Source organism: Triplophysa dalaica, chromosome 3 (genome assembly GCF_015846415.1).
Source record: "Triplophysa dalaica isolate WHDGS20190420 chromosome 3, ASM1584641v1, whole genome shotgun sequence".
NCBI classification, from domain to species: Eukaryota; Metazoa; Chordata; class Actinopteri; order Cypriniformes; family Nemacheilidae; genus Triplophysa; species Triplophysa dalaica.
The window spans coordinates 187,501-213,010 of NC_079544.1; the positions used below are offsets into that span (position 1 = coordinate 187,501).

A 25,510-nucleotide genomic window follows, 5' to 3' on the forward strand; every position below is an offset into this window, starting at 1 on the left:
TGTGTTGATTTGTCAGTTGAGAAGCACTGATCTCATCAGAAATCTTTCTTTATGAATGCTGAAGGTTCATGAAGGTTAGTTTGTGATTTGTGGTTGAGCGGCTGCGTGTTCAGGCATGCGATCGCCATGAAGAGCCATTTTCCCAATCGGGTCCTTATAGAATCTATATCCACAGCTATGGATCAGAAGCGTGTTGTCTACAGCCGATCCCTGAGGCACTGAAATCTCATCTAGGTCTTTCATTGCTCGCTGAGGCTTATGGGAAACGAAGCTCGGTGCAGGCGATCAGCAAGATATTTGTTTACTGTTCTTCACTGATTATTTCCTCTGCTGATGTTTAAGAACAGTAATGATGTTTGTCATCAGAACCTTCATATTCTGTCATTGTTACCCCGTTTTCTTCTGGTTTTCTCTTCTCTGTGTGCTCCAGTTCGACGTGTTCCCCCTCGCTTCACCATTCCTCCCAGCAGTCACGAGATCATGCCGGGCGGGAGTGTGAATATCACCTGTGTCGCCGTGGGCTCACCTATGCCCTACGTCAAGTGGATTCTGAACTCTGAGGAACTGACGCCGGAGGAAGAGATGCCTGTGGGCCGCAACGTTCTGGAACTCAATGGTGTGCGCGAGTCCGCCAACTACACGTGTATGGCCATGAGCAGTCTGGGAATAATTGAAGCTGTGGCTCAAGTGATTGTCAAGTGTGAGTAACACAAACACAATCTAGACATTCTCAATCTAAAAAGTTTTTTTGTTGGGTCAAAAAAAAAAAACTTTCTCTCAACAGGTAGTGGTCTAGCTTTTGTTGAAACCAGTAACTTTGTATTGGCACCTAATGTATTATGGCTCTTGAATGACATATCGCTTATTGCTCCTAAACTCTTTGTAAGTCGCTTTGGATAAAAGCGCCTGCTAAATGTAAATGTAATTTAAATGTAAACATCTCTTAAATGGTACTCATGGAAAAGGGAGATTCAGAAGACATCTCACCAGTTTCTTCAATGTGCTCAAGATCCCATGAGATCCTCAGTTGTTTCTATAAGACACATACTTTTGTTTAAAGCAACGCTTCACCCAAAAATGAATATTGTCTCATCATTTACTGACCTTCCAGTTGTTCCAAATGTGTATAAATGTCTTTGTTCTGATAAACACAAAAGAAGATATTTGGAAGAATGCCCCCATTGACTCCTATAGTAGGAAAGAACTGATGCTGTCCTATATTCTTCAAAATATCTTCTTTTGTTTTCAACAGAACAAAACAAATGATTACATTTTTTCCTACTATGGGAGTCAATCAGGGGCAAAATCTGTTTGGTTCTACACATTCTTCCAAATATTTACACATTTGGAACAAATCGAAGGCAAGCAAACGATGACAGAATTTTCATTTTTGAGTGAAGTATCGTTTTAAAGAGTAACTATTACAAGTCCTTAAAAGTACATTTCATACGGTGTGTGAATGTCAGCAGTTTGTCGAGTTGTAAAGCAGAAAGTGAACGAATCACAAAGTTACTGGCTTGGGAAAAAAAGAATCGACTCTAAATCATGTGCCCCAGTCGTCGGTCATTCTCATTTCAGTTCCGGGTCAGATTTGCGTCACTCGGTGTAAAGACTAGACTAGACAATCTGACCAATCAGAAGCGGAGCAGGGCTGACAGAAAGGGATTAGACGGATGAATCGCTGAACGAATCATTTGAGATTCAGTCAAGAAGTGGGTTAATAATAACAGTTTTTACACAGTGTATGGACGTAATTTTGTTGTTTGTAGGACCTGAAAAATCACAAAATATTTACTCTTTAAGTCTGTGTCTAGGAAATATAGCACAAATGAGATGTCGACATGTGTCAAACTGAGCCCAGATTTGTTTCCTCTGCGATCGAAAGTCAATATTACTGAATATCTCCTCATATGTACACAAAACCACATTATTTCACAATTACAATTACAATTACACTCTCATTCCATTGGTTGGCAATTTTAGGATAATATTCAAGAGCACATCTGAGCAATACGATTTTTATTTGACGTAGCAAAATCTGCAGTAAGCAATGAGAGATCTGAGTACAGAGAATCTGATCTCTTCACATTTCTCTTCCTCCCAGCGTGAACGAGCGCACCTGAGACGGAGCAGTAACCTTTCCTTTTTTGGCTTTGCAGCTTTGCCCAGAGCTCCCGGGACCCCAATCGTCACGGAGACCACCCCCACCAGCGTCACCATCACCTGGGACTCTGGTAACCCGGACCCTGTTTCCTATTACATCATTCAGTACCGCGCCAAGTCTCCAGACAGCAAGTTTGAGACGGTAGACTCCATCACCACCACCCGCTACAGCATCGGTGGTCTGTACCCCAACACAGAGTACGAGATCCGCGTTTCTGCCGTCAACACCATCGGACAGGGACCGCCCAGCAACAAGGTGGAAGCTCGCACCGGAGAGCAGGCCCCCGCCAGCCCGCCGCGCAACATTCAGGCCCGAATCATATCTCATAACGCCGTGATGGTGCGCTGGGACGAGCCCGAGGAGCCCAACGGTCTGATTAAAGGCTATCGAGTGTATTACACCATTGATCCTTCGCAGCCAATGAGCAACTGGCAGATTCACAACGTCCAGGACAGCGTCATCACCACCATCAACAGTTTAGTGCCTTCTGAGACCTACACCATCCGGGTGCTGGCCTTCACGTCTGTGGGCGACGGACCTTTCTCTGATCCCGTTCACGTCAAAGTGAGACCTGGAGGTGAGGGATTTGATTGACAATACAAGTCCAATCAAGCCCAAAAGACCAATTCATACACATTTTAAAAACCGTGGAGGATATAATACACACAAAAGGCTTAATTCCATTGTGGCCCTTGGTATTCAAAAAGGAATAGCAGTTCATAATGAAAGCGAAATCAACAACCCACATCAGCATATCACATAATAACTTCTAAAAACATAGTTAAAAAGACATGTCTTTACTTCTCTTCTAAAAGGACCTTCTTCTTGAATGTGTTTTAAACAATCACGCAATTCACTCCATGCAACAGCGCTAGAATACAACATTTACATTTAGGCATTTTATCCAAAGCGACTTACATTGCTTTATCCTATACATTTTACATATCCTCATTTGCTATCCTCTGGGATTCTTCCCAATTAAGCTCTTAAACCGACACAAGTATTTATCATTTATCCTTGTCCTTGTAGAAACACCATGAACATCTCTTACTAAAACATAGTAGTCATACAAGTACTTTGGAACATCTCTCCGCAATATTTTGTACACCATCATCAACTTGACCCTTTGATCCACTTTTAAACCCCCATTTCCCTAAAATGATATTTATTCAAATGCGTTCGTGGATGTAGACTTATGTAGAGAGAATTATTCTACACATCTTGTTCTGAGCAGTCTGTAGGTACTTTTGACTCGTTTGGTAGAGCCACTATTCCGTTATGTTGCTGCATAATCATGATGTGCTTGCACTAATGCACCAGCTATCATTTTTGAGGTTTGTTTATCGAAGTAAGCAGCCTGTCGTGCTAAGAATTTTATTCGATTACATACCTTAGTATAAACTACAACAGCAATGCTATCCCCTGTCAATTTATTATCCAAAGTACATCCTAAATATTGCACTTCTTGTTTAGTGGTAATATTCAAAGCTCCAACCCTTACTTCTTATTTGGAACATTTTCTCAATTTAGCCGCAGAACCAAATAAAATAGCTTCATTTTTCCCTAAATGTAAAAACAGCTTTTATAAAAAAAAAATTGGGATACCTCCGCAATCTCTCTACTTAACTCACTATCTATTTCTTTCCTCTCATCAGAAACAATTATTGTAGCATTATCAGCATTTTATAAAAGGTGACTAGAACAGGCCATTTTTATATCATTAATGTACATTATATAAAGTAAGGGTCCCAATGCACGCCCTTGTGGTACTCCACATGACATGGAGAAATGATCTGAAAACACTCCATTTTAAATGTACCATTTGACACCTATTTGAAAGATAGGACTTAATCCATTTACATGCTCTAGAATCAAAACCCATAACATTCAAAAGCCTTTTGTAAATCTAACAACACCATCCCACTTAAATTTTCCTTTATCCAATTCTCTCTTTATGTAAAATTTGACAGATTATATGCAAGTGCAAGACTCCAGGAGCTGTTAAGTGTCCGGCCGACGTGTGTGCGGTAATGTGTTTACCATCTGTGTTTCAGTTCCTGGACAGCCGGGAAAGTTTCAGGTGGGGAAAGTGACGGACACCAGCGTGGAGTTGAGCTGGGAACCCGCGTACTCCAAAGAGCCAGTCAAAAGTTACCAGCTGATCTACAAAGCCCCGGAGCTGGACGTTCAGGTGACCGCACCTCAAATTCCATCACCTGTCTACACAAATTCTCCCAGAGTTTATTTAAGTGCTTGCAAACGTATGAGCACTTGTGACGTCCCTGATGTTTCAGGTTTTATGTTAAAACACTATTTCCGTCAAACAGGAGACGAGGACGTTTGAACCTAGGACATCATACGTGGCGGAGGGTTTGCGGGCGAACACAGAATACATCTTCTCTCTGGCCGCTGTCTCCAGCAAAGGCATGGGCGCGTCCACCACTGAGATCCACCAGCGCACGGCTCAAGCGAGTATGTCTCTGACCTTCTGTTTGACTGACCTTCAGTCGTCTCTCTCTCTCCATCTCTCTCTCTCTCTTTCTCTCTCTCTCTCTATCTCTGATGTGGTGCAGGAGATCTGGACTGTGTTTCTGAGTGTAATCTGATGTCTCTCCTATGAAGTAGACATGATCATAAGTGAGAACACGGGGAGGATTCACTGAGAACCAGGCGTGGCTGCTGTTGTTTACAATGCAGATATGATGCTCAGACACGTTTGATGAATTATACCTGCGCCGAAAGTCATCTTTAAAGATCCTTTTTGTGTGTGTGTGTGTGTGTGTGTGTGTTCCTGGTGGTGTTTGTTCAATGAATGAAATGTAATTGTGTAGATGTGTTTGATCTGAATAAGAGATGAATTCTCCCTGTGTGTCTCATCTTCTGTGTGTTGCCAAGTGTTTCAGAAGCCACCTGCAGACTGGTCGAGAGTCTCTCTCTCCCTCTCTCTCTCTATCTCTCTCTATTGTGAATGGGTTGGTGAAGGGATTTCTTGTCAGTGTTTCTCTGTGTTTGTGTTGAATATGAGATGTTAATGTAAAGGGCCATTCTTCAGGACACTTCAGGGTAAGTTTGTGTGTTTGATGATGAAGACTAACGTGATGAAATGTGTTTCAGATTCTTTGGTGGGTTCTTGGCAGGGGGGTCATTTCCACTCGGGGGACATGTCCTCACTTTTCAAAATCCTGTTTGTGTCCCCCTCACTTTCCAATGAGTTAGTGATGATTTTATAACCACACGCCGTAATCGCCACAGAGAAGCACTGGGACCGAGCCGGACAGAGAGAGTCTAACACGTGTACACACTAAAAAGAGATCACTGAAAGATTGCTTACAATCAAGTGGTTTTGATTTGAATTTCATATAAATTTTGTTTTTGTTTCGTTAGGCTATGTTATGTAATTTCCTTATAATGAACTTCTGTGGGGAGGAAACGGGAAGTTTATTACTTTTTTCGTGTAATAACGACTCGTTCTTTTAACAACAACTAAGCCCATTGCACATTAGGTCCCAAATTTCCGCATGTTGAAAAATAAATACGACCTCATGTTGTGCCAATCACATTAACACACAATGCCTCAAATATGTTTGTCCGTCATAAAAAAAATCAGACCGGGTTTGAATTTCTGCGTTTTCCGCACCTGTCACGCATTATGAGAGGCGTTTTAAAACAATTCAGAGACACCTATACGAAAAAACACATACGAAAATTTCGGACTGTATGTGCAAAGACCTTAAGTGGTTATGACACGGCTTGAGAGAAACGAGGGCTTCCCTGGTCGTTGTTTGGCACGTTAAGCCTGGTTGAGCATTTTAGAAAGTCATCCTCGTCTCCTTCAGACCGCAGATTCAGGTTTACAAGCCATGTTTTCCTCCATTTCTCAGTCTGAGTATCAGTTGTGTTACAGCCGTGTTGTGGGTGTTTGTGGGTAATTGTGAGAGAGTCAGAAAACATAAAGTCAAGAGATCAAAAGCCTGAAATGTGAATTGTTGTGTTAATGGTGACACACGTGATTCTGTACGGTAAGATACTTCACACAGGTGCTTCACAGAGACTGTGTGTTTGTGTTGTTCATCTCATCTCAGCTGTCATATTTGTTGGTCAGTGTTTGTGTGACGAGTGTCAGTTGACGAGAGCGAGAGATGTGGTTTCTCATTAAAGCTCATTTGTGTGATATCATCTCTCTTCATCGGACTCATCTTCTCTGTCGACAGCTGCTCTGGAAGTCTGATCTCTCATCTGATGCTGCCATGCATCCATCAGTCCGTGTTGCTGTGGCAACAGTGCTCATCACACACTCACATGTTTAGTAATGATGTTGTGTGTTCTGGTACTGATGTCATTAGGTTCGGGTGGTTTGGTGTAACTGGAGTCTCTGGGTTTGGTTGCGTGTGATTTGTTTTCATCATCCATGTTTGACTTTGATGTTTTCTGTTATCCTCCTCATATTCTTCAATCCTGGTTTCTTTTCTGTGTTTTATTTTTGACTGTTTTGCGCTCTGACCGTCAGAGCCGTCAGCGTCTCCTCGCGAGGTTGGCTGCGTCAGCACGACCTCCACCTCGCTGATGGTAAGTTGGTCTCCGCCCGCGGAGGATGAGGGGAACGACCGACTGCTCGGTTATGAGTTGCGGTGGCAGATGTGCGATGATGACGTGGGCGAGTGTGACTCACCGCAGATGATTCGTTCAGAGTCTGATTCAGGACAGATGCTCCTGAAGAACCTGCGGCGGTGGAGCTCGTACCGCATCACAGTAGCAGTCGTGACGGCACTGGGCCGTGGACCCGAGAGCTCGTCCGTACACTGCAGAACTGATGAAGACGGTAAAGTCTATACTCCAACACAAATGTCCTGCAATGAAACCTGTTGCACTTTAAAACTCAGCCAGAAATAGAAGTGAATAAAACCCAAAAAAGAGATGTGCTAGTAGTTAGTCTCTGCATCATACGTCACGGACCGTTGGCTAACGTCTGATGCGTATGGATTTCCATGAGATGTTCGCGTCACGTTTGTACCGGTCCGCCTGGAAACAACACAAAGCCAAGGGCGTGGCGGAAACGGCATACTGTGATGGTACACACGGAATCTGAATAAGTCCCCACCTATAGGCCGTTAAAACACTACGTTCTGTATAGATGCATGTTCTATGGTCATGTGACCCATGTGCTCTTTGACCTGTAACATGTTAACATCAACTTAACGTTGATAAAATATAATTTAGTCAGAAGAAATTCATTTGATGGCACTTACATAAATAACTGACGTCCGCCCTATGTCTATATTTATTTGATTGACTTTTGACATGTGAGCGTTGCTCGGCTCCCGTGGCTTCATGGGATAGATAAGTGTCCATCCGATCCACACTCACCAATATCGGCGGAAGTAGTAGACATCATCGTTTTTTGTAATAATCAATATTGTTGCTGATAACTTTTGACAGGTTTGTGAACGACACTGCGGAACATTTCCACTCTAAACATGACAAGGTGATTGGTCAGTACACAGGCTGATGGCCGGGCCTTAGCCAAAGACATCGGTGATAAGTTCTCGCGAGACTAGCTAGTAGTTACTTCTTTTACATGTATAATAGGAAAGTATTCATGCAGTGCACTTTGATATTCTTCTCAGAAATACTACTGAAATCCCCCTAAGTGTACTTGACTTGTACTGACAGAACGTCTAAACTGGGACTCAATGTTTTAAAAGATATATACTCTATGTAATTAATGTTTACTTCTGTAAACTAAACTTGAGCTTGAAGTATACTTATATGTTACGTAAGCACAGAAGATCTGGATTTCTTCTCCGACCAGATCTTCTTCACTTTAAGTTCTCTGAGATGCTTTTGTGTGACTTGTTGTGTGTGTTGTGTCAATTGTTTAGTGCCCGGAGCGCCGCCCGGACAGGTGGAGGTGCAGCCGCGCAACAGCACCTCCATCAGAGTGTCATGGCGCTCGGTGTTGCCAGGGCAACGGAACGGGCAGATTCGCGGTTATCAGCTTCACTTTGCGCTCATGGAGGACGAGCAGTCCAGAGGTGTTCCTCACATTAAAGATATCATGCTGGACGACGAGCAGGTGAGTTCACCAACACAAAAGTGAAATCATCTGCTCTCAGCCAGCTGGCATCAGGACAACCTCATGTTTCTTTGTTTTATACTCGTCTGTCAGTGAAAACAAGTTTGAGATCTCACGCGCTCTCTTCTCCTCACATCTGTGTTTGTCTGGTGCTGCTGGGAGCCGTTAGAGAGCTTTAGATGAGATCACGCTGTATGTGAGTATCTGCTGATGTTACACAATAATCTAGAGATAATACTCTAAACCTCTTCAGGGTTATTTGAAAGAAACAATTAACGAATGAGTCAAACTAATGATGCCATGAATGATTAATAATATTACACACAGAACACTGACGTAATAACAGCTGTGTGTGTGTGTGTGTTCAGGAGACGGTGATTGATGAGCTTCAGCCGGAAGCGTTGTACTCCATCAGTGTTGTAGCGTACACTGTTAAAGGTGACGGAGTTCACAGTAAAGCTCTGCTGATCAGGACACCTGCACCACGTGAGTGTCTCTCTCTCTCCCTGTCTGTGATGTCTGTCTGTCTGTGTGTGTGTGTGTGTGTGTGTGTGCGTGCGCGTGCGCGTGTTCAGTCAGTCAGGGTGACAGTGATGTCTGTTGTATAATGTTTTTGGTTTCAGACAGATTGCTGACGTCAATCATTTTGCCCATTCAGTTTTATTATTGAGGTGTTTGGAGAGAGAGAGAGAGAGAGAGAGAGAGAGTATAAAGATGACAGCAAAATATTGCTGCTAACACTAACAATGCTTAATGATATTGTGTTAATACTACACACATGATAATATTGTCAATAGTGAAAGATGCTGATGGTTCAGAGAAGATCTTGTGTTTATGTCCAGATGGAGCATTGTATGTTGAGTTGCTTTTCAAATCAAACCATTCCAGGTCCACAGGTCATGATTTCATTCCTCAGAAAGTGGATCCAGACAGGAAAGTGAGGTCTTCGTTGACCAATCACAGTCCATGATTGTGTTTTGTTCTCTTCTTTCCCTGCAGTTCCGTCTGCTCCGCGTCTGAGGCTTGGTCTGTTTAACGAGACGTCAGCTGAAGTGTGCTGGACTCCTCAACACTCCTCTGATCCTCTGCTGGAGATCCTCGGCTTCCGGCTCACGTACGCTCTTAAAAACCACACCCGCTCTGAATCTGTCCACCTCAGACCCGAGGAGCGCGAGCACGTGGTGTCAGGCCTGCGTCCCGGAGCTGTGTACTCGTTCCTGCTGGCAGCCAGAGGGCGCTCCGGCTACGGCCAAGAAGCACGCGAGGACCTCGAGGTGCCCGAGATCCCAGCCGCAGAGTTCCCCGAGCTGTCAGAGCACATCAACGCCACGTGCTGCTCGCTGCAGTTCTCCTGGACTCCTCCCACGCCCTCCAATCGAAGCGGCGGCGAACCGATATACGCCCTCGTGTACGGAGAGTCAGGCGCCATGGAGCTGCGGACTCTGGTTTTGCCCATGAACTCGTCCAGCTACACCGTTCACGGGCTGGACCCTGACCGGGGCTACGCTGTGAGAATGTGCGCTCGCGACAGCGTCGGGTCCGGCCCGTGTGGCCCACAGGTGTTGTACACAACCACAGCCTTTGACACAGGTACGGCCCTGAATGAGGAACAAAACCACCCCAAAGCCTCCACTAATACCACATCCGCCCTCAACTACCCATCCACCCAACACGCACCCCTGGAGAATGTCCCACACACAGGTAACACGTCACGCTGAGGTTCATGTGTCTGAGGTGAGTGTCCAGCTCTCGGTCAGTCCAGTCCAGCGGAGTGAGTAGTGCTCTGCTTCATGGTCAGGTTGGGTTATTTTCCTCCTCCTGTATTCCTTCACCGCCCTTCACGTCTTGTGTTTTCCTTCACTCTCCCGTCCAGTTTGTGGTGTGGCACTATTACAGAAATCGTTGTGTGCTAGCTTGAAGACGTTCTTCTTTCAGACTAACCTTCATTACAGGACAGCCGGACGCCGGACTCTCTCATCTCGCCTGTTCCTGTAATGTTTCATGCTCATTTATTGTATGTTTCTGCATGTTTGGACAGATGTGCCGAGGAATTTCTCCGTGAATTTAGCGACTAAGACCAGCGTGTTGTTGACGTGGGAGTTTCCGGAGAGCAGCGCCCCCTATCGTTTCACTGTGAGTCTTAAAACAGTCTTACTGTATTTTCCACACACTTGCATGTTTGTATCTCTTCTCTGGATTTTGAACAAAGCTCATGGCTCTGAAAAGCGAGGTGTGCTCTGATTGGTCAGTTCACCAGTGTGTAGTGATTGGTGGAATACTGCAAGCGTGTGAGGGAAATGTAACATCTTTGACCATATTTGGAACATCAGGTTCCTCTTCAATTGTACTGACTGGTACACCACCTTACTTGGGTATACATTTGGGCAGTCTTACTGAGCACTCACACCAGACGTGACTTACGCGAATTATTTAAGCTATTCAGGGGTAGTTGGACGCTTGAACAAACGCATGTGAAATTCACTTCACAACAGACGCAATTCACATCATGATCCAGGCGGCTCATAATCACGTCACTAATAGAGCAAGCTCCTGATTGGTTAACGTTGCGCAAATATTTGCCAACCATCAGATTTTTGAACTCACACAATTCGTGCAAATCACGCATTATGCGTGTCAAACACCTGAAACACTCAATTCGCGCTGCGCATGCCGCAGGATGACTATCATGTCTTTGCATTGACTTTACATGTAAATCACTCACGCCTAACGCTTCATTCGCGTCTGGTGGGAACACACCATTAGTCACATCAGACCACCAACTGACGTAGATGTGTGGGGGTGGTTACACCAGGTGTTTCAGGCCATGCTGGCTGAGCATTCACTTTTACGTAGAATGCATCATTTGTTCACACACTTTCATTTCTGCAATTATACGTGTCTAATACATGCATGAGCAACTTATAACACAGCAAAGAAACGCGCCATATGACCCCTTTAATATCAACAGTCCAGGACAATCTAAAGGTCTTGATGACATCACAGGTGTTTGTAGCATCAAATGCTGGAATGAGAAATGCTGTCTGAAAATAATGAAAACACCAGCTACTAGCAAAAGGTGTGAATGTAGTGTTGACGTCCTCAGGTGGAGTATAACCGTCAGAAGATGGAGGTGGATGCTCGTCTGAGGAAAGCCGTGATTCCCAACCTGCAGCCGGACACCAGTTATGACTTCAAGATCACCAGTCCAGAGGGAAACATGGGCGGTCTGAGACACCGCATACACGCCAAGACATCACCGCCCATCCTGATCCGCCGGCCGGAGGTGGACCACACGCGAGAGACGGAGGCCACCGTCACCATCATACTGCCATCACTGGACACCAGGAGTCATGTGAGGTACAGCAAACACATAAATCATACATGACACGGTAGGACACCTGAACATACTGGAGCAGCTGTCAATCATTCCAAGAGTTTCTGAGATGTGTCTCGTGAGATCTCACTGCTTCTGTATCTACAGGAACATCTATGTGGTGGTGGTTCCTCTGAAGAGAGCTCGAGGGGTCATCCGTCAACTCAAGAGCCCCGATGAGATGGACCTGGAGGAGGTACGACTCGCTGCTTTCAAATGTTATCGCTCTTCTGTTGCTCAAGTCTCATCTGTGTATATATTATATACAGATATTTCTCCTGAGAACAAGAATCTCACAAATGTCTCAATCTTAACTACGATGATTTTGTCTCTGGAGTCTGTAATGATTGACATGTGGATGTTCTAGATGGAGATGTTTTATGTGTTTATGTGACACCACAGCTTTTGAAGGACATCAGTCAGAAGCAGCGAGACCCCCGGCAGCGTCAGGTGGATCTGAGAAGAGCTTACATCACTGCCCGATTCACACCCGCAACTCTGCCCGCTTTCTTCACGCTGGGAGATCAGCTGGACTACGGAGGCTTTGAAAACCGGGCGTTAGAAGCGGGTCAGGAGTACGTCTTCTTCATCCTGGCTGAACTCAACTCCACCACTGGGGTAAGATGTGCCGTGCGTGCGTGTGTGTGCGTGTGCTTGTGTGTGCTTGTGTGCGTGTGTGTGCGCTTGTGTGCGCTTGTTTGTGCGTGTGTGTGCATGAGTGCGTGCGAGTGTAACACTCCTGTGTTTGTGTGTGCGTGCATGTGCTTGCTTGCTTGCTTGCGTGCGTGCGTGCGTGTGTGCTGGTGTAACACCCCTGTGTTTGTGCATGTGCGTGCGTGCGTGCTGGTGTAACACCCCTGTGTTTGTGCATGTGTGTGCGTGCGTGCGTGCGTGTGTGCAGGTGTAACACTCCTGTGTTTGTTCAGAAGATGTTTGTGGCCAGCCCCCGTGCGTGCGTGCGTGTTTGTGCGTGCGTGCGTGCAGGTGTAACACTCCTGTGTTTGTGTGTTCAGTAGATGTTTGTGGCCAGCCCCCGTGCGTGCGTGCGTGTTTGTGCGTGCGTGCGTGCAGGTGTAACACTCCTGTGTTTGTGTGTGTTCAGAAGATGTTTGTGGCCAGCCCGTACACAGAGCCTGTCATCGCACCGGACTCTGATCCTCAGCCTCTTGACGCGGGTGACGGTCTGATCTGGGTGGTGGGTCCCGTCCTCGCTGTTGTTTTTATCATCTGCATCGTCATCGCAATCCTCCTCTACAAGAAGTGAGTGTGAACGATCATCTTTGATCTTCTCATTACTAGTCGTTTTTGTGAACCGTGTAAATCTTTCTGTGGGGGGTCTTATGCATCTCTTCTCGAGTGTCTGAAGTGAGAGCGTTGAGAGAGAGAGAGAGAGAGAGAGAGAGAGAGTAGCATTTTAAAGAGAGAGAGAGAGAGAGAGAGAGAGAGAGTAGCATTTTAAAGAGAGAGAGAGAGAGAGAGAGAGAGGAGCATTTTAAAGTGAGAGAGAGAGTGAGAGAGAGAGAGAGCGAGAGAGAGGGAGAGAGAGAGTAGCATTTTAGAGAGAGAGAGAGAGAGAGAGAGAGAGAGAGAGAGAGAGAGAGAGAGAGAGAGAGAGAGAGCGAGAGAGAGAGAGAGAGAGAGAGAGAGAGAGAGAGAGAGAGAGAGAGAGAGAGAGAGAGAGAGAGAGAGTGAGAGAGAGAGAGAGGAGCATTTTAAAGTGAGAGAGAGAGAGAGGAGCATTTTAAAGTGTCAGAGAAAGATACAGCACAGGACTTTCCACACAGAAGTACATTTTTTGTTTTTTTACTTTGTTTTACTCAATTCTACATTTTGTTGTGTTGTGTTTTATTGAAAAAAAAAACACATTTTGACTATTTAGTATGTGCAATAGTGAAAAAAATGGCTTAATAAATAGAAGAAATGCAAAAAAACATTTTCGGCATTATTCGGCCAAGTGTTTCACATCATGTTCGGCTTCGGCAAAGAATTTTTCTTACCATGCATCCCTAGTTCCGATGGACATGCATCCAGTTTGTATAAGGAAAGGTGCAACTCTCGGACAACTTAAACAAATGAAGATCATTTTAGATGTTTAATTGTGACTTGAAGTATTGGGATCAACCTATAACCACTGTCCTCATAAACGAACCCAGCTATATATATCTGGTGTATTGTCACAAACCATAAAACGAGTATGAAAGGTTTATATCTTTATATAAGATGTTTGCTTTCGTTAGATCATAAATCATAACAGAACAAAGTATGAATATAAAAAAAAGAAAAATACTTTGACTTAAACCAGTACAGTAAATCAAAAAGAATATAGCAATTCTTCAAAGTAAATCTTTAAACAAAAGAATAATGAAATGATAATAACAATAAAGAAACTTATATACTCAGTTCAGGGTTGTAGATTCCTTGGACAAGTATGGACTCACTACTATGAAAGTCAATTGTCAATGATGTTAATGATGATGTCCCAGTTCCCCAATGGCTAGTCACATTGACCTTCAAAAACTCAAATAGTCCACAAAGTTATGATCCACCGCATCCAATCCTTAACTCAGGACGTTCATTAATCCAATAGGATTAATGGATGAAAAACCTTCTTCTGGTAAATGTTGACATCCAAAAAGGTGGAGCTTCAGTAAATTGTTCAAATTCCTCACACCATAATGTAAGGTCACCTATAAAGAATCCATAAGATTGACCTGGAAACTAAGTTTCTCAATCTGGACTCCCAATGCGTGTATGCTGGAGGTGCCTAGGACCACACCATGCTTCCCTCTACTAAACATAAAAAACCCTCCTCTTCCTCTACCCTACCACCAGTTTAAATCAAAGGAGCTTTAGCGCTCAAGTGCCCCTTAGGCTTGTGTAGAGTCATTACCTGGATAAAAGCTAACACTGTTACATACCCCTCCCTTCAGAAAACCTTCATAACCATGACAAATCTTAAGATTTTCAACATGATAAGTGTCAGTGCTATCTGGATCAGAAAAAGAAACAGAATAATGAACAGGCCCTAACTTCTTGATGATTTTTGCTGGGCCTTTCCATTTGGCAGATAGCTTTGCCATGAATCCCTCGTCAGCTCTAGACAAAGGATGTGTCCGTACCCAAACCACATCTCCCTCTTGGAAATGCACTGGCTTACGATGTTGGTCATAGTACCGCTTCTGCTTGGCTTGGGCTCGTTTCACATTCTCCTTCACTATAGTAAGGAGTTCTTGTTGTCTGTCAAGGATGGGATATGCAGGGTCATTAGGGTCAGGCAGTTTATGTAGAGCTCTCTCCATTGGACCTTTTAATTTTCGTCCAAGCGCTACTTGTTAATGCGGCATGATCAGTTAATACTTCAAATTTCGATTGACTCTCTCCGTCAGATTAGTTTGGGGGTGGTAGGCTGTGGTCAGTTTTTGAATGACTCCCCACTGCTTGCACACCAGACCGAGAAGATGAGAGGTGAATTGTGCACCACGGTCTGAGACCAGGTAAGCTGGTGTTCCCCATCTGGTAAATATCTCCTCTACCAGCACTCTGGCTATCTGAGGAGTTTTAGCAGACCTCAGAGGAAACATCTCCACCCACTTAGAACAATAGTCCACGATAACGAGTAGATATTCATTTTGCTTGGCACTTTTTGGAAAAGTTCCCATGAGATCGATGCCTATCATGTAGCCAGGTTCAACAATGGGTATCGACTGTAAATGACCAGATAATTTTGACAAGGATGGTTTGTATTCTGACAAACATCAGCTCTGATGGTTGGCCAATATACATTTTCCAGCAGTCTGAGCAAGGTCTTAAGTTTACCCAAATGTCCACTGAGAGGATTGTCATGCCCATAATGAAGAAAGGCTTGACGTAGATGGAAGGAATGATAAGTTGAAGCTTTTGACCTTTTCGTCCATCTAGAACATTACGGAATAGGAATCCATTGTCTCGTAGGGTCTGAGCTGGTATTTTGGAAACCATTTCCTGTATTTCTGGGTCATTGTTCTGAGCGATGGCTATCTGTGATAAATCTACTGGCATACTGACTGGTGAGGAGATGGAATTAGAGGCTTGAGCTACAGCAATGATGTTAGGTGAAATGGTGAGACTTGGAGCTCTGGATAATGCATCAGTTACCACATTACACTGACCTTTTCTATACTTAACAGTGAAGTGAAATCCTTGTAGTCTTATGGTCCACCTGATGAGACGTGATGATGGTTTCGGGTGTTGAAATGCCCATGTTAATGCGGCATGATCAGTTAATACTTCAAATAGTCTCCCTTCGAGATATGGCCTCCATTTCTCCACTGCCCACACCACTGCTAGGCACTCTTTCTCAGATACAGAGGATGACCTTTCTGCTCCTCTCAGTAGTCTGGATGCATATGCAATAACGTGTTCTTTTCCTGCACATTCTTGGGTAAGAACAGCTCCCAACCCAGCTTCACTGGCGTCTGTTTGAACTCGGAATGGTTGAGTGAAATCAGGAGAGGTTAGAACGGGAGCTTGCATTAAGTCTTGCTTGATAAGATCAAATGCCTGTTGGCATTGATCTGTCCAACTCCAGGTAGAGTTTTTCTGTTTCAAAGCATGAAGTGGAGCGGCCTTCTCTGCGAAACTGGGAATGAAGCGATGATACCACCCGGCCATACCCAAAAACCGCTGAACGTCCTTGAGAGACTGTGGGATTGGAAATGCACTAACTGCTAACACCTTTGTGGGATCGGTTTTGATTCCTTCTCTTGAGACAACATGGCCTAAGAATGTTAGAGATTGTTGGATGAAATTGCACTTTTTTAGGTTGAGAGTGAGACCTGCTTTGTGGAAACAATTGAAAACTTGTTGGAGATATTGGATATGGTCTTGCTCATTTTTGGAATACACCACGACATCATCAATGTAAACCATACTGTAACAAATCTCCATAAAAGGAAGGAAGGAGTCGGGAACCGGAAGACATTTTAAACATTTAATAAATTTATATAACAGCCGGCGGCCCCTCACGGACGACTGCCGGCGAACAAAACATGAACATAAATATAAATACAAACATAACATAAGTTCGGGCCCGGTCCTCTCTCTTCGACGGTCCGGTCGCTCGTTCCTTTTATATGCTCCCATCTCCTACGTGATTCGAGGCCGGTGTGCGCACAGCTGGCGCTAATTCACAATTACTTACCGGACTCGAACCACGGTCTCGCCCCGCCTACTCTACTACACATACAACATTTACCTTTCAACTCCCACAATACATGTTCCATGAGTCTCTGGAAAGATGCTGCTGCATTTTTCAGTCCAAAAGGAAGACGCAGAAATTCATATAACCCTGAGGATGTGATAAAGGCTGTTTTTTTAATGCTATCCGCCTCCATTTCCAGTTGCCAATAGCCACTCTTTAAGTCCAATGTAGAGAATACAGTTGCCCCATATAATGGCTCCAAGATGTCCTGTATTTGTGGCATTGGATATGCATCAAGATGAGTTTTGGCATTCATCCCACGATAGTCAACGCAGAGTCTTGATCCTCCATCTTTTTTTTGTACCACCACCACCACTGGCGATGCCCATGGAGAACTAGATGATTAATTTGATGATTAATCGAATAATTTTCTTATCAAGTAGCTCCTTGATTTGACCTTCAGCAAAACTCTGTTTTTCGATAGAAACCTTCGATAGAAACCTCTTTCTAACAGGTAGTTCATCTGTGGTGATGATGCGATGCTTGATCAAGTTGGTATATCCAATTTCCTGGTTGCAAACAGTGGGCCAGCTTAACATCAGATTTTCCAGCTCTTGCTGTGTCTTCATGTCAGTGTCTGCTTTTTCCGATAGTTGGTGTATAGAATGGAGTACCTCATCACTGCACGGCTGTAAAGGAATGGCAAGGTAAAAGTTAATGGTAGAATTAATGTCTTGGTGAAGGAATGGAAAGAAGACTGGTGTTTCAGATGCTTCTCTTGGTGAAAAACCATACTGAGCATTATTGAAGTCCAAGACCATTCCTGATTTCAACAGAAAATCCATGCCCAGTATGATAGGTACTGTTAAGTCGGTGTCATTCATTATATACAGGGTAAGCTCTACTAGACGACTCTGTACTTTACTCTTCCATATCACCTTTCCCACAGCGGTTTGGCGTTGTCCGTTGGCTAAAAGGAAAGTTTGTCCTCCACAAGGTAGGTATACCTCTTGTTGGTTTAACTGTTTCCAACATGACTTTTGGATTAGTGACAAAGTAATGCCAATGTCCACCATAGCAGTTACATGAGTGTCTTGTAGGGTTATAGGGATGATAAGATTTCTGATGTCGTGTTGCATAGAATTTTGGCAAATCTGGACAACTCTGGTATTAGCTGCTGCTGGTTTGCGGTGTGAATCGTGATCTGAAGGATTTCTCTTCTTTTGCTCATCCCCATTAACTTGACTCCAGTATTTCTTCGACTCAAAAAAATCTTGTTCTATCTGTGTACCCACTTTTACAAGTTCTCCTACATCTTTTATATTGCCAAGTTTGAATGGTGGGTTGTACTGATTTGAACTGTCCATGACAGGTTGAGTATTTGACTGAAAACTGTAGGTTTGATCTCTCAATGATCCATGAACAGTACTGGAATTCATGTTCTGTATTGGGGTGGGCAAAAAAGGCTGGAAAGCTTGTAATCTCTGATCCAATTGTTGGTCTCTTCTCTTCAAACAGTCCAGCACTGACTGTCCAAGATCTTGAATGCTCAGTTCTAGATGTTTTCTCACTCTGCCGCATTCTCGGTCTATTTGGTAGAACAATTTATCTTCTGTTGCTTTGCGTTGTGATTCAACATCAATGAAGGAAACTTGTTCACTCACCCGTTGATTGATATCAGTAATCCGCTCCTCAAGTCTGGTGAAACGTTCTGAGAGTTGTTCTAACATCTCTGTAACTGAGGTGGAAGGGTGGTGTGTCGGTTCCTCGTAAACTTCAGGTGGTGGTGGAGGTAGAGGAACAAATTGAACTTCCTTTGGGCGGTCGTCCATGAACACTTCTTCCTCTTCTGAATCAAGGTACAGGTCACTGAACGTGTTAATCAGCTCTCGTAGTGGTTCTCTGTTGGTGCTAAATGGTGCAGATGAGAAATCTGTATCGGGTACGGACTCATCATCGTCCAGACCTTTCTGACTAGCCATTTTATTTATTTAAATTTTTAGAGTTTGTTTTGTGACAAACACTTGGAAATTTTCAACAACGTATATGAAGTCTGTGGTTCCCTGTTCGGGCGCAAATTATATAACCACTGTCCACATAAACGAACCCGGCTATATATATCTGAAATAAAGGAGGGGCCCACCAACTATTTACTTAACACTGCTAACACCTAAGTATATTTCCTGGTGTATTGTCACAAACCATAAAACGAGTATGAAAGGTTTATATCTTTATATAAGATGTTTGCTTTCGTTAGATCATAAATCATAACAGAACAAAGTATGAATATAAAAAAAAGAAAAATACTTTGACTTAAACCAGTACAGTAAATCAAAAAGAATATAGCAATTCTTCAAAGTAAATCTTTAAACAAAAGAATAATGAAATGATAATAACAATAAAGAAACTTATATACTCAGTTCAGGGTTGTAGATTCCTAGGAACAGTTATGGACTCACTACTTTTCAATTCAATTCAATTCAAGTTTATTTATATAGCGCTTTTCACAATGTGTATTGTTTCAAAGCAGCTTTACAGGGGCAAACAGGAAAAACAGAAAAGTTAAAACACAGCACAGTGCATGGTGTTTATACAACGAGTAAGATCATTCTAATAAATAATATCTAATTTCTAAATAAATAAATGCAGTCTCCCGGTGAGCAGGCCAACACTGCCCTGCTGTGGCGAGGAACCCAAACTCCAATGATTGATTAATGGAGAAAAAAACCTCGGGAGAAACCAGGCTCAACCGGGAGGGCCGGATCCCCTCTGACGTGTCATAGCTGCACTCAAACTGGTGACATGTGATTTTAGTTTTAGCATTTAATACCAAATATTGTAACTTCAGCATTAATAAGACAAATAGTCCGTCTTTGCTCTTGGTTGGGGATGTAGTGGTCTGAGCTGGGATGGTCCGATGGTCATATTTCTCTTGGCTGGTGGTGGAATTGCCTTAGATGGAGCTGGGATGGTCAGTCAGTCTGCAGCTGTAGCTGGCGTAATCTCAAATTGGGGATGGGCATCTGTCGGTCGTCTATAATTTTTGTCGGTCGCATCCCGAGGCAGAGGCGGAAAGAGAATAAAGAGAATAATTAGCGTAGCTGCTGTTCATTAACTATGCATTAAGTGAAAGCTTGGCTGAAAAGATGTGTCTTTAATCTAGATTTAAATTGGGAGAGTGTGTCTGACCCTCGAATAGTATCAGGAAGGCTATTCCAGAGTTTAGGTGCTACGTATGAGAAAGCTCGTCCCCCTTTGGTGGATTTTGTTATTCTAGTTTTGAGATCTTAGAGAGCGTGATGGGTTGTAACGTGATAAAAGCTCGGTTAAGTAAGTAGGTGCTAAACCGTTCAGGGCTTTGTAAGTAATTAAAATAATTTTAAAATCAATACGATACTTAATGGGTAGCCAGTGAAGCGATGATAAAACTGGGGTTATGTCATCGTATTTTCTTGACCTAGTAAGAACTCTGGCAGCAGCATTCTGAACTAACTGTAGTTTGTTTATTGATGATACAGGACAAACACTAAGTAGAGCATTACAATAGTCAAGTCTTGAGGTCACAAATGCATGAATAAGCTTTTCTACTACTATGAAAGTCAATTGTCAATGATGTTAATGATGATGTCCCAGTTCCCCAATGGCTAGTCACATTGACCTTCAAAAACTCAAATAGTCCACAAAGTTACGATCCACCGCATCCAATCCTTAACTCAGGACGTTCATTAATCCAATAGGATTAATAGATGAAAAACCTTCTTCTTCTGGTAAATGTTGACATCCAAAAAGGTGGAGCTTCAGTAAATCGTTCAAATTCCTCACACCATAATGTAAGGTCACCTATAAAGAATCCACAAGATTGACCTGGAAACTAAGTTTCTCAATCTGGACTCCCAATGCGTGTATGCTGGAGGTGCCTAGGACCACACCATGCTTCCCTCTACAAAACAAAAAACCCTCCTCTTCCTCTACCCTACCACCAGTTTAAATCAAAGGAGCTTTAGCGCTCAAGCGCCCCTTAGGCGTGTGTAGAGTCATTACCTCAATAACAGCTAACACTGTTACAAACCTATTTATTTTTTTATGAAAATCTCAAATTCAAACAAAATACATATTTTTCCTGTAGCTCAAAATTGTTGTCATGTGATTAGCTGCTGCTCCATTGGTGTCATGTTCTCCACTTACAACACTTGTGCAGGCCAAATGCATGAAGAAAATGACAATAAAACCCCCTTAAATACACCCCCCAAATCCTCCGCTGCCGCGTATGGCTGTCGCCTTTTTCACCTCTTCTCAGTTTGCGGGGATGATAATAGTGCTGAGACGGATCTCAGTTGATGCATACGGTTTGTGCCCGTTCTCTATGGTTTGTTAAGCATGTTTAGCACACACGTGCTCTCTCTCACGCACCACTTCAGTAAATGTGACACTCATGATTCAGTTATGCATTTGAGAGAAAGTCAGTGAAGACCCTCCATGATCGACAGCTCATAACCCCGTCACCTTTATCATCTGATCTCTAGAGATATGTTTGTCAGCTGTTTACTATTGACTGCACGTTTACATCCTATTTGATATATTTACATTCACATCTATGCATTCGGCGGACACTTTTATCCAAAGTGACTTACATTGCATTATATTCTACATATTCTATATTTGTTTCTGACTATGTGCAATCCCCTGTGATCAAACCCATGACCTTGGCATTTCTAGTGCCGTGCTCTAACCGGTTTAGTCCGGTTGAAGATCTTAGTTTTGTTTTATTTATAAAGAGATGCATATACAGTATATGCTTTCTGATTACAGTTCTTTAAGTGTGGTGCAGACCTCAGATTTACTTCAGGACAGTGTGAAGTGTTAGTGGTCTGGTGTGAGGAGATGAGATGTGTGTGATCTGTGGACGAGACTGATGAAGAATCATTAAATATGCAAGAATTCTGCAGCTATTTCTGCACAGGACGTTCATCATGTCTGACGTCAACTGCACAGAGATTAAAATACCCAAAATATATCCCATAATTCATCTTGAGGAAAATTTTAATAACCCTTATCTTTATTCTTACTGCAGAACTTTAAATTCCTCGTCTCTGCGTGAGACTGTTCTGAGTTCTGAGTTCAGGGTTTGGAAAACCTTGGGCCCCATTTTCATTTGGTCTGAAAGAATCTCTTCTCCTGAGTTAGGGGTGTAACGAATGATCCGCGATACACCTCCCTCTCACCGAACCACGAAACTCTCATGGCGAACCACGAACCCCCCCATCCATCACATGCGTCAGCTGTGCGTGACGAGAGCGCTTTTCCTTGCGCAGTTAGAGCAGATCACTTCTCAAGCTGAAGCAGCAGTGCAGCAACTCTTCATCTGGCTCAATAATGTGATGACAGTGTTTTGTTAATGACCAGAATGACAGAAACAATAAATACATATTCAGTAAGTAATTCTCCTCAAAAGTGTCTTGAGTGATATCTGTGTTTTAAACAGTCACACGACTTTCCAAAAATACACTGCTGTCAGGACTTTCTCCTCCAAACCACAAAAGCACATTTAAATACTTTTTATATGTAAGTTGCTATTGATAGAAGCCAAACGTGTATAAATGCAGCTTTCATGAAGAATATTCACTAAAAGCCTTCAGGTCTCACGGGGTGTTTGAGATGCGCGCGTCCAGAGAGTCAGAGCACAACATACTAAACTGAGTTCTCTTTCTTACTCTAAAACATACAAACAAAATAACCTCAAAATTCCCATATTAAAAAGAAACCTTGTAAAGGTATTTAGTGTTGAAAGAGAGTTTACATATACAATAAAATAATTCAATCATAAACAATGATTTGTAATAATATCTAATTGATTTATTAATGTATCATTTCAATGAGGTTTTATTGATTCTTTTTTCTTACCTCATCCCACGACTCTTGTGCTATTAAAGAAAAAGCTGCTGCCACCATCTGAATAACTCTCTCAAGTGTCAGTCTGGAGCCTGTTCTGACTAGTTTAACTTTACATTATTTCATCTCTCTTTACTGACGATTACTGCTCTAAAAAGTATATAAAACTAAAATCAATAAAGTTGCTATTTATAAAAATACTGACTTTCTCTCTCTGTCTCTCTCACTCTCTCTCTCTCTCACTCACTCTCTCTCTCACTCTCTCTCTCTCTCTCACTCTCTCTCACTCACTCTCTCTCTCTCTCTCTCTCTCTCTCTCTCTCTCTGTCTCTCTCACTCTCTCTCTCTCACTCAATCTCTCTCTCTCTCTGTCTCTCTCACTCTCTCTCTCTCTCACTCACTCTCTCTCTCTCTCTGTCTCTCTCTCTCTGTCTCTTTCTCTCTCTCTCTCTCTCACTCTCTCTGTCTCTCTCTCTCTGTCTCTTTCTCTCTCTCTCTCTCTCACTCTCTCTGTCTCTCACTCTCTCTCTCTCTCTCTCTCTCTCTCACTCTCTCTGTCTCTCTCTCTGTCTCTCTCACTCTCTCTCTCTCTCTCACTCAATCTCTCACTCTCTCTCTCTCTCTCTCTCTCTCTCTCTGTCTCTCTCTCTGTCTCTCTCACTCTCTCTCTCTCTCTCTCTGTCTCTCTCTCTGTCTCTCTCACTCTCTCACTCTCTCTCTCTCTCTCTCTCTCTCTGTCTCTCTCTCTGTCTCTCTCACTCTCTCTCTCTCACTCAATCTCTCACTCACTCACTCTCTCCGTGTCTTTCTGGCTGTGTTTGATGGGACTTCAGTAAACCTGACAGGTAAATTAGAGAAACTTTTAATTTTCTTGTTAGATTGATTCCCTGCTTTCAAAATAATATTCAAAATATTTTTTTATAATATACATATATTGCAGCCATTCTATGTGTGGTGTCAGTGATTTCACCAGGGTAAACAAGGTTTATTTGTGTGTGATTTCACTTTTTAGTAAACGCAAGGACTCCGAGCCAGGCACCAAGTGTTTGCTGAGTAACGCTGAGATGATGGCTCATAACCCCACTGACCCCGTGGAAATGAGACGCATTAACTTCCAAACACCAGGCACTGTGCACACACACACACACACACATATTTTTAGACATCAAGGCTTGTGAAATGAGTAGTGACCTGAGAGGTCAAACAAACACCTGAGCAGAAATACTCACATGACCGACAGAAAGATGTATGATGATATAGAATGTATGGACAAAAGTATTGTGATTTCATGTTCTAATAAACATGTTTATCTATTCCAGTCAAAACAAATATGATGCTGTAATCATCGTGCTTGTTTTTTATTTTGCATTCTGGGATAGTTTTCATACAGAACACACACTAACGAGACCGTTGTGGGTCATCTCCATGACAACTGCTGTGACCTCTGCCCCTGCAGGTATGATGAGTCACCCCCTCATCCCCATCACAGAACTGTCAGAGCACACGGATCGACTGAAGGCCAATGACAACCTGGACCTGTCACAGGAGTATGAGGTGAGAGAGAGCGAGAGACACCGGTCTACAGCCTCACATTATACTCGCACAACATTCAGACCTTGTCCCACACATCACATATTGAGAAAATGTTCCGCTTTTTCATCAGTCTGTTGGTTTTTAGTTGTCACATTTAAGAAACATGTTTAACCCGAAACGAACATGAGATGCATGTTTGTGCCATCGTTTACTCTCCCAAAAATGTTCACTGTACTATTTTTTAACAGTAAAAATGTCTAAACATTCTTGTATCAATGTGTATTTTCTTAATGAGCAAAGTGACCTAAGAAAATAAGTCTTGTGTTTAGTCCAAAAAAAGAATTTCAATCAATTTGTGCTTAAGAAAAATAATCTTGAATTGAGTGACTAAGAAAAAGGTCAACCTTTATTTTCTCACCCCGTTGGCAGATTTTTTGCTTGTTTTAGGCACAAATTCACTGAAATTTCATATTTTTTACTTTAAACAAGACTTATTTTCTTCTTTTTTTTCATTTTGCTCATCAAGTTAATACATCTTGATTCAAGAATTTGTAGACAGGAAAAAAAGTAAAACTTTTGTAGTGTTTAACAGTGCTGTGACAAAAGCATCCACCCAGCGCTCACACGTGTCCAGCGAGCTCATACAAACACAACTAGACTTTTAAATCCTGACTTTTATCCAATGTTAGAGAAGACGGCAATGATTTCAAGAGGCTGTGACGTCTGTCAGTAGATCAGGTGGTGATCCTCACATGTCAACTTAGCCTATAGGTTGTGTTTAGCGTATTAAAATAAATATTATTTGCAAATCATCAACTGCATTAAAGTCAAGGCTGTCAAACAATTAATCGCATCCAGAATAAAAGTTTGTGTTTACATCATATATATGTGTGAATGAATATATGTGTCATATTCATTTTGTATTTATTAACACATACACATACTTGCATATATTTAAGTTAAATATATAAATTAATAGCCATTTATATCTAATTTAAATTATTGGTAAATATATAAATAAATACATGTACATATTTCCTAAATATGTATTCATGTGTATGTGTTTGTATTTATAAATACACGCTATATATACACAGTACATAGACATATATTATGTAAACACAGACTTTTATTCTGGATTTGACATCCCTAATTAAAATAAATTTGCAAAGATACTCTTCTTCATGATTTATTGTTGTATATTTCTTTAGTTTTCTCTTTTTGAGAAGATCTTTAAAGTGTGCAACATGATAACTCAGAGTCTGATCTGTATGCTCAACATTTAAAGAGACAGTACAC

General features: G+C 42.6%; 1 protein-coding gene across 4 annotated transcripts in view; it reads left to right on the forward strand.

Moving 5' to 3' along the window:
• ptprsb (protein tyrosine phosphatase receptor type Sb) overlaps window positions 1-25,510 on the forward strand; it is a 71,150-nt gene that overhangs the window by 27,500 nt on the left and 18,140 nt on the right. Inside the window, exons 8-24 of one of the 4 annotated variants that reach the window (XM_056743142.1) lie at window positions 431-700; window positions 2,160-2,741; window positions 4,219-4,355; window positions 4,492-4,636; window positions 6,672-6,983; window positions 8,044-8,237; window positions 8,407-8,433; window positions 8,606-8,723; window positions 9,237-9,827; window positions 10,276-10,370; window positions 11,341-11,594; window positions 11,719-11,806; window positions 12,013-12,228; window positions 12,713-12,870; window positions 23,512-23,523; window positions 23,691-23,803; window positions 24,135-24,232. In XM_056743142.1, the coding sequence (XP_056599120.1) occupies window positions 431-700; window positions 2,160-2,741; window positions 4,219-4,355; window positions 4,492-4,636; window positions 6,672-6,983; window positions 8,044-8,237; window positions 8,407-8,433; window positions 8,606-8,723; window positions 9,237-9,827; window positions 10,276-10,370; window positions 11,341-11,594; window positions 11,719-11,806; window positions 12,013-12,228; window positions 12,713-12,870; window positions 23,512-23,523; window positions 23,691-23,803; window positions 24,135-24,232 (3,410 nt within the window). The remainder of the gene's footprint in view (window positions 1-430; window positions 701-2,159; window positions 2,742-4,218; window positions 4,356-4,491; window positions 4,637-6,671; window positions 6,984-8,043; window positions 8,238-8,406; window positions 8,434-8,605; window positions 8,724-9,236; window positions 9,828-10,275; window positions 10,371-11,340; window positions 11,595-11,718; window positions 11,807-12,012; window positions 12,229-12,712; window positions 12,871-23,511; window positions 23,524-23,690; window positions 23,804-24,134; window positions 24,233-25,510) is intronic. The other 3 variants (XM_056743141.1, XM_056743143.1, XM_056743144.1) reach the window with 3 other exon arrangements.